This window comes from Labrus mixtus, chromosome 2 (genome assembly GCF_963584025.1).
Source record: "Labrus mixtus chromosome 2, fLabMix1.1, whole genome shotgun sequence".
Classification (NCBI taxonomy): Eukaryota; Metazoa; Chordata; class Actinopteri; order Labriformes; family Labridae; genus Labrus; species Labrus mixtus.
This window is the reverse complement of record NC_083613.1, coordinates 10,221,273-10,229,582: the sequence shown is the minus strand read 5'-3', so window position 1 is coordinate 10,229,582 and position 8,310 is coordinate 10,221,273. Positions and strand designations below refer to the sequence as shown.

The window sequence follows — 8,310 nt, the reverse complement described above, 5'->3', positions numbered from 1 at the left end:
TATTTTAGCCAATCACTGACGAGAAAGGGTGATTGACAGTTACTTTAGCCATTCACGAGTCGTTGGCGAACCTTACTTTGAGTGACGTCCATTTGAACCAATGATAACGCACGTTTGAATGTGTCAGAGTAGGCGGGACTTCCTTGAGAACTTAGCGTTGCGGCCTCTGCTGAAGGACACTTGTCTCATTCTGTTTCCACAGGGGTCGTGTGCTAAAGGTAAGACTTGTCTTAAAATCCTCTAAAATACGATAAATAATTGCACTCTACTTTTTAAAAGTGCGGAAACACCAAGCATATTGTGTTTAATAGACCTCTGGGACCATGTACTGTGCAGCTTATAGTGTGAAAGTTAAACTAGCTGTCTGGCTAATGTAGCGAGCTAACACTTTACACAGTGCGTTAGCTAAGAAGCTATCAGGTGAAAGTCAGTCTGTGATAAATCCATTGTCGATGCTTTTCTCCAACACAACGTTAGTGCATTTATTATGTCATTAAAGTACGTTATTTTTGACAATTGCATGATAGCGTGTGCTTTTGATTAAATATAACTAAAGTTAAATTATAACATTCAAAGCTAACCACCTTGTACAGTGTTAACTTCAACTCAATCTCTAGTAAACACCTGCAGCAGCTGACATTTAGTGTAATATTTGAATACTAAAATGTTGTTTAGAAAAACAAAGAAGCTTCTGTTTCTTACTACCTGATGTGAATATGTGTTCCTATGTTAGACCCTGTAGAGACTTTACAGTGACAGTGTGTTTATATATTAAATATTTATATACTGTGGTGGTTTTCTTTGTCAGCCTAAGCTGATGCCTTTTTTTTTTCCCGATACTGGGATTTATGTAATTGAATAAATATGAAAACTATCAGTGTGTAAAGTCGACCCCTTCACATCTCTTGACTTATCCTGCGAACAGTCCCAAATGAAAGATGTTAAAGGTCCAGAGGCTGAAGACAAAAACTACACCTGGACTTCAGTTTACAGACTGTTGTTGAAGTATCACAAGCTGTTCCCAAGGTCAACACTGAAGTTTATCAAATGCTACATTATTAATCGTAACATGTTTTATCTCCTTGTGGTAGGACCATTAACAATCCATCATGGGAGGACACGACGCTGGAAGCCAGCACCAGTTCACTGGGATCGCTAAGTACTTCAACGCGTACACAATCACAGGAAGGAGGAATGTGAGTCGTTTGTAACTTGACAAAAATATAAACTGCGTTGACAATTTGCATATTGAAAGCAGCCTAAATTTGTCATGCATCCTTTAATTTCTTATTTTGCTTTCTCCCTTTAGTGTGTTTTGGCCACATATGCCAGCATATTAGCCATTGGTCTTTTCTTCAAATTGAAGCCTAAGAAACAGGCAGCCGTCACAGAAAAGTGATCATGTAAGTGCATTAACGTCTCTATATCCTATTGGTTTTAATTTCCACTGTGGTAGCAAGGTTTCATACTGTTGATTAACTCAAACCCTTCTTGTGTCCTTCCAGGTATCAATTTGGACCATCGTTTCTAACAGCTGGAGGTGGTGAAAGCAGCTGGACATGCTTGTGATAAAATGACTATTTGGTTTCCCTATGTTAACAATAAAGAACATTTATGCCCAAAACATAGAAAACACTTGTTTTATTTACAGTGTCCACCGGTATAAAATACTATGATACAGTCAAAGTCCCAATGTCAGCGACGTGTTGAACCCAGCTGTACTCATGGCAGTGATTTTTAAAAACCGTTCTCAGTCAACATGGCACTTATCTTTGTCCAAGGAATATCTGCAGTGAGCCGCTTGATTCTGTGCCTGCGTCCATCATACTGAGGGCCAGAAAAAGGAGTTGGCTAACCTAACTCGTATCTTCATTCACAGTTAGATAAGCACCAGAGGTGATTTGTTGATAGTTAAATTTTGTTCCCACTGCACCACAAATAGGCTTTCCCTTGTGGAATTCATGGAACAGGCGTTTGTATTTGAACTATGTTATTCTCGAATTATTCCATGATGCCTCATGGATTGTAGGCCCCAGCGGCTAGCAGCAGGTTCCTGCGGGTGAAGTGAAGGTGAATGACGGGTGTGGATTTGGTCATGTAGGTTCCTAGCAGAAGCTCCTGGGAGTTGTCTTGTAGATGGACGTGTCCTGTGGTTGCTGTGAAATCGTCCGTCTCTAAATCATCGTAAGCTTTCATCGCGTTCCACAGACGGACAGTGTAGTCCATTGAGCCTTAAAAACACAAGATGACACATTGTACGTTTAGTTGCACTACTACAAACTAAAAAAACGGTATTTAAATCCACTAAAATCTACATTGAACAGACACTAGATGTTGAACTGGTGTTAAATGGTGAAGGTCACCCACCAGAGGCCAGGATCTCTCCGTCTCTGCTGAATTTGAGGGAGTAGATTGTGTCAGTGTGGCCTTTAAGCTCCCCAATCATAAGTCCATGGCCGATGTCCCACAGAAGAACTCTGCCATCAGTCGCTCCTGAAGCCAAGTACTTCCCATTGGGAGAAAAAGCCAGCGCATGGATAGGACCCTGGGAGAACGGGTTAAAACTGGTTAAGAGGTCTTCTTTGGATTAGTGTGGAGTCTAACACATATTTAGCTCTATGGGTGACAAAATAAAAGTTCTCACACCAGAACTTTTTGGAAGGACTGGAGGTTTAATGTTTTCAGATTAAATCAGAGTTAATATAAATAACTGATACACAGCCTTTTAAAGTTAAAGTCAAAACAAACATAACGGCGTTGCTTTGATGATGTTTCTGACCTTGTGACCGGTAAAGATGCGAACGCAGTTTCCGCTCAGGACGTCCCAGAGCCGGATGGTTCGATCAGATGATCCTGTGGCAACATAATTGGAGTTGGGGTGGAAGCGGGTGCAAGTGATATCTGCTAGGTGACCAGAAAACATCCGCAGGGGCTGGTAGTGATCTGTTGCCCACAGGCTGTGTAAGGAAGCACAACATGGACCAATGAGGGACGTCTGTAGAGCGGCTGTGTGTGGACAAAGATTATCACTCTGCTACATAAGAATAAATAAGTTATGCAGGTACTTACCGGGCCACTCGGTCATGTCCCCCAGAGATAAAGTAGTACCCATGAGGGGAGAATTGGGTGTCCCACACTGGGTAGTTGTGGCCTTTGTAGCCCACCAGACAAGTGAATGTTTGCAGACTCCACAGCCTGATTGTACCATCTTCAGAACTTGACAACAAATAGTTCCTGGAATGCAAAAGGAAAAGGTCAGTAGTAAATACATGAGGCTGTTAAAGACATAAAAAAAATATCCAGCTTTATTTTAAACTGTTTCTTTCTTAATCCTCTTAAATAACAGCCCCCTTTGACCTACCTGATTCTCATGATCTCATTTATTTTATCAATCAAAAACAGCTGCAACACAAAAAGTGCTCAGGCTGATTTCATAACAGAGGTAAGTGATGAAATGATTTCTACCTGTCTGGGCTGAAGCTGATGCCGTATACCGGGCCACTGTGTCCATGGAGGATCTTTGACTCGCTGGCCGTCTTCTCGTCCATGATCCTCTCCAGCACGTCGTCCGACTCTTTGTCAATCAGATTCAAGTCTTCATGGAGAGGAGCGAAATAATGATTTAAGTTAGAGAAAAAAACTGGAAAGCAGTGATGTCATCAGTCAGTCATTCATCAGCGACCGGCGTGCACAGTACCTGCTGCAGACTTGACCTTGCGGAGCTTTTTCGGTGTGACACTCCACACTCGTACGGTGGAGTCAGCGAAGCCTCCGGCGATCAGGCTGGAGTCATCTGTGAAATCCACTGCAGTCAAACCCTGCAGGACAAAAGTTCAAAAATAAATTACAAACCATCCTCCTGCAGATTAAAACACAACTGTCCACTTTCTACGACTGGCTTAAATGCGCAAACGTGCTGAATGTAAAATGCGTTCCTGTGGTTGTTATGAGGGATTTACCTGGTAAGCGTTGAGAAAAGAGTAGAAGCAGATGGAGGGGAGGTTATCTGGTGCCAGGCGGATCCTTTTGGTGGCCTCCTTCATGTACATGATCTTGTCCAGCTTGTCTGAATCCTTTAACTCTGGTAGAGGTATCCTGAATGACAGAGAACAATGACAGCTGTTACTGACTGCTGTGTCACAGAGAGCAAGTCAATGAGTAAAAGTCTTATACTACAACCCGACCCGACGCCTCAGGTCATCAGGTGGAGGTCTTTTAGCAGTACCCAGAATTAGATCAAAGTCTGGAGAGGGGGCCTTTAGATACTGTGGTTCGTCTCTCTGGAACAAACTACCTGTCCGCCTGAGGTCTATCACTACTGTCTCTACTTTTAAAGCAAAAATAAAAAACTAGCTTTTCTCCCAAGTATAAGAATAGTTATAGTGTGTGTGTGTGTGTGTGTGTCCAGCCCACCGCCTCTGGCCCTTTACGCTCTGCCAATGAAAGGCGTCTGATCCAACCTTCACAACAGGGCCCTAAGTCTATAACTAGACTCTTCTCCTCTGTCGCCCCCTGGTGGTAAATGTACGTCTTTAATCTCGAAAATTTAGAAAACAATATATATTTAACGTGGCCCTAATGCTCAGTCGTAAACAAGTTTCTCGACGAAACCTCAAATTGTATTTTCTTGATGTAACATTTGAATCATGATGACGTTTTAGTAACTTTTGCCAGATACTGAGCCGACTTTGAACACTTCCTGTTATGCCAAGGTTTTTTTGGGGGGGCTAACCAGCTTTCATCCTGCCCATTTCAAAACGGATTTCAACACTGAATAAATATTCTTAACCAATGGGACTTGGGTGCGCCTACCACGGCTGCTTTGATTGGTGGAGGAGGGAGACTGTCCCTTAGCAGCAGCAGCAGCAGCCCGAGTTAACAGAATCAGGTTTTCATCACTAACAAAGTTGAAAGCTCTGCATTTTGTTTTAACTTGATGCACAAACACTGTTGTGCTTTGCCAAGAAGGTTGAGTTCCCCCCTTAACAAGAAATGTCTTTACATTTCCTCCTTATCTTTTGCTTTGGTAAATTGTAACAGAACGTTAGACCTTTCAGCCGTTCTCACAAGCAACTGAATTTAATACCTGTTGACTGGCAATTCGATTTTGCTCATAAACTATTTTTTAAGGCAATCGATGAACGTTTGTGGACCAAAGATTGGATTACGTGGCGTGACTCGACCTCAGATATAGCGTTAAACTAAAATGTACCCTTTAGAGCTACAGCTGACTGAATGTTCAGCTGGCAGAGTATCACACTAACTACCTGGTCTGTGAAGGTGCATTAGGATCCTGCTTCTTGCTCTTGGAGCCCATGCTGTCCTTCTTGGGTTTCTTCTTCTTGGGTTTACCTTCCTCATTCTCTGCCTCCTCATCCTCATCATCAAGAGGCAGCTCTATTTCTGGCTCCTTCAGCAGTCCGTAGTAAACCTGATCAAATGGAGATACACAAGAACATGAATTTAACTAAGCTGATCAGAGAAGTAGGAGAAACACTGAAAGCTCATCGTGTGTTTGTGTATTAATCCAACCTTAGCCTTGTTCGCCTCCCGCTTCGCTTCTCCAGCCAAGCTGCCCGACATGGCGTCGATCTGGCTCTTACTGCGCGGCATGCCATCAAAGATGTCGATGTAGAGGTGCTCCTGGATGATATTCCAGATCTGGTTGTTCTGACGCTCCTGCAGATGCCTCTTGAGCAGCTGGTAAGAGTCGCGGGAGATACGGAGTACGAACTTGCTGGTGCGGAAGTCCAGCAGGGTCTCGTTGCCTCTCATGTGCTCCTTCTTTGTCAGACTTGACAAAACGCGCAAGTCGTCTGCATAGTAGCACTCCTGATCCCCGCTGAACCTGAAATGAAGAAAAGAAAAAAAAAGGAAACACGGTTACTAAAAGGTGAAGTATTTAATCACGCTAAAAACAAGTAAGCTGTTAACAGCTGGAGGGACAGAATATAGGTGACGCGAACCTACTTTTCAAAGAACACCTTGGCTTCATTCTCGTGATTGTTGTACACCAGCTCCAGGTACATGTGCACGAACAGCGGGTAAAACAACTGGGACAGCTCTGCTCGGTGACAGTCCAGAACAGATTCTATGAACCTCTTCAGGCCGTTGTAGTAAACCCCATACAGCGCCGGGTCTCCCTGCTGGCTGTAAGCCGACAGCACCACGTTGACATCCGGCTGATCCTCCCCAGGAGCTGTGACAAAAGATCATGTCCAGGTGAGATGTGCACGCTGATCAGCAAAGAGCATTTTACAAACAAAGTCCACAGGTAAGATATCATTTTTACTAAAAATATTTTAGTTCATCATTCCTCATATGGGTATAAAGCTGACTACAGAGAAAACTTGAACAGCTGCTAAGGTCGGTATAAGTTGTGATGAGGAGCGTCTGGTTGATACAGCTGGAGTATTTTAAAGATCTGCAATGATTAATCAACCAGTAAATGAACTGTTTACCCTTATTTATCACATTTATCTGTTAAAGCCCCTTTGAGGAGCTTCTATGTGGTTATGAAACAGACTGTAATTAATCATGTATGTCTCTTTATGACAAACAAAAGCAGACCACCAGACCCTCAGCGACAACATTGACCATTTCTTTAATGTGATTTTAAAGCCTACGGAGGGTAGGTACAGGACACAATGATTAAGAGTGTGTCGACAGAACAGCCTTTTCTACAATTTCTACTGGAAAAACAAAAAGATGGTGAGTGATGAATATGACTGTTTAAAGACAGCGGGATGATATTCTTACAGGCCAAGATCAGAGGTACCTCTTTGTCAACAGGTTGCCAAAATAAACACATACCAAATGTTCCTCCAAGAAGTATAAAGTATTTTAGGAAAATACATTCTCTGACTTCAAATTTACTGCTCGTTGCAGTTTTACGACACTTTTTAGACCACATTACCAATCTTTAATTGATAACACTAACCAAACAAATCATGAACAATAAACATTATTTATGGTTGCAGTACAGAAGTTTAACGTTATTGAATTTATCAGACAGGAATGTGTGAATGTCTGTTTGGTATCTTCTTGAGCATCAATAAAGTTAAAGCTAAATTAACAAAGCCGTACTGTTTATCATGACAGTGAAAAGAGAAAACACAGCCCACAACAAACCCCATGAAACTATTTGAATAGGATGAAGATATTTGTATACATTTAGTGAGATCCCATTGTCGTAAAGGTGAATGATTTTCATGCAGGTAAGTTCTGGTAGGTCTACAGGAAAACATAGAATTAGACTCATGAAAAGTAGAGTACCTTTGGTGGGCGCCGGGGCTGGCGCGGAGGATGAGCCGGTCACTCGGCTGAGTAAAGCGCTCGCATCTCCGCCTGCTGCGTCCGCACTGTCCGCTGCAGCACCCGAACCTGCCCCGGAGCCATCGGTACCTTTTGAATCGAGTACATCCTCCGGTAATCCCGCTTCACGACGCAAAATGTCCACGGACTCGGTGAGTTTGTTCTTTCTGAGGAACTGCAGGACAGCCAGCAGCGTAGACTGGTCCTCCGGGGCTCCCGTCGTACTTTTAGCACTTCCCGCCGACGCACTGGAGCCAGGGGACGGGGAGAGCAGTCGGGCTTCGCCTGCATTATTATTTCCTCCGCTATCGTTCGATGGTTCTGTTTTTATATCTTTTTCCTCAACAGCGTCGACCAGACCACCCTGCACGGCCGCCATTTTAAAAATGAAATGCGCATGTGCAAGGTTTAAAACCGGAAAACGCCAACCGTGCAGGATCCGGTCCCCTGATTGGTGATATTCATGCAGCGTCATGGTGTTGGATGAAGTCCCGCCTCCTTCGCCAAAAGTCTGTTTGTCAGTGGTTATTCAGACAAATTCAAAATGTACAACATATTATTTCATGGCCAACACTTTGTAATCTACTCTATTAGTTTTCAGATAATTGTATTTTTTTTTACAATGAACCTAAATAACTATTGCACCTGTTGTTGTTTTTATTCTTTACAGGCTCAGATAAACACCACATGTGAGCAGTATTTAACTTCTTTGTTTACATGATGGGGTTTTGATTCAGAACTTGTACTTTTGTACTTGTACTTGTTCTTCAATGTGGATAGTGTATTTATTTTATGTAGCCTACATATTTACCCTTCTCTACCAGGTGGTGGCACTTTGGTCCCACACAACCCTAGCCAGGTATAGTCCCATCATTTTGTGCTCCTTCAACAATGTATAGCCAAATTAATTAAATGTTCAAGATCTTCAACAAAGTATTATTTGCATGTATCATTTTTATTTCATCATAAGTTCCCAGGGCCCATGGTGACCGCCCT

General features: G+C 42.8%; 2 protein-coding genes across 2 annotated transcripts; one reads left to right on the top strand and one right to left on the bottom strand.

Annotated features, from left to right (window-relative positions):
- The first annotated feature begins 127 nt into the window (after nt 1–127).
- Nucleotides 128–1,633, top strand: atp5md (ATP synthase membrane subunit k). The gene is made up of 4 exons (XM_061051170.1): nt 128–218; nt 1,092–1,196; nt 1,310–1,403; nt 1,506–1,633. The coding sequence occupies exons 2-3, from the start codon at nt 1,110–1,112 to the stop codon at nt 1,397–1,399; spliced, it is 177 nt and encodes a 58-aa protein (XP_060907153.1). The 5' UTR covers nt 128–218; nt 1,092–1,109; the 3' UTR covers nt 1,400–1,403; nt 1,506–1,633.
- Nucleotides 1,625–7,710, bottom strand: taf5 (TAF5 RNA polymerase II, TATA box binding protein (TBP)-associated factor). Its single transcript, XM_061051095.1, has 11 exons — nt 7,276–7,710; nt 5,971–6,199; nt 5,533–5,848; nt 5,268–5,431; nt 3,960–4,095; nt 3,698–3,818; nt 3,466–3,595; nt 3,070–3,234; nt 2,780–2,957; nt 2,368–2,545; nt 1,625–2,231 (listed from the first exon to the last, which is right to left on the bottom strand). The coding sequence occupies exons 1-11, from the start codon at nt 7,691–7,693 to the stop codon at nt 2,017–2,019; spliced, it is 2,250 nt and encodes a 749-aa protein (XP_060907078.1). The 5' UTR covers nt 7,694–7,710; the 3' UTR covers nt 1,625–2,016.
- Between the last annotated feature and the right edge of the window lie 600 nt (nt 7,711–8,310).

Excerpts from the sequence above, each read along its gene's own strand:
- taf5 (XM_061051095.1), bottom strand. The coding sequence starts at position 7,693 with ATGGCGGCCGTGCAGGGTGGTCTGGTCGACGCTGTTGAGGAAAAAGAT. Across the intron at positions 5,849-5,970 it reads GCCAAGGTGTTCTTTGAAAA|GTTCAGCGGGGATCAGGAGT; the intron begins GTAGGTTCGCGT and ends TCTTCATTTCAG. Across the intron at positions 2,958-3,069 it reads GGACATGACCGAGTGGCCCG|CCTGTGGGCAACAGATCACT; the intron begins GTAAGTACCTGC and ends TTCCTTACACAG.
- atp5md (XM_061051170.1), top strand. The coding sequence starts at position 1,110 with ATGGGAGGACACGACGCTGGAAGCCAGCACCAGTTCACTGGGATCGCT. Across the intron at positions 1,197-1,309 it reads CAATCACAGGAAGGAGGAAT|TGTGTTTTGGCCACATATGC; the intron begins GTGAGTCGTTTG and ends TTCTCCCTTTAG.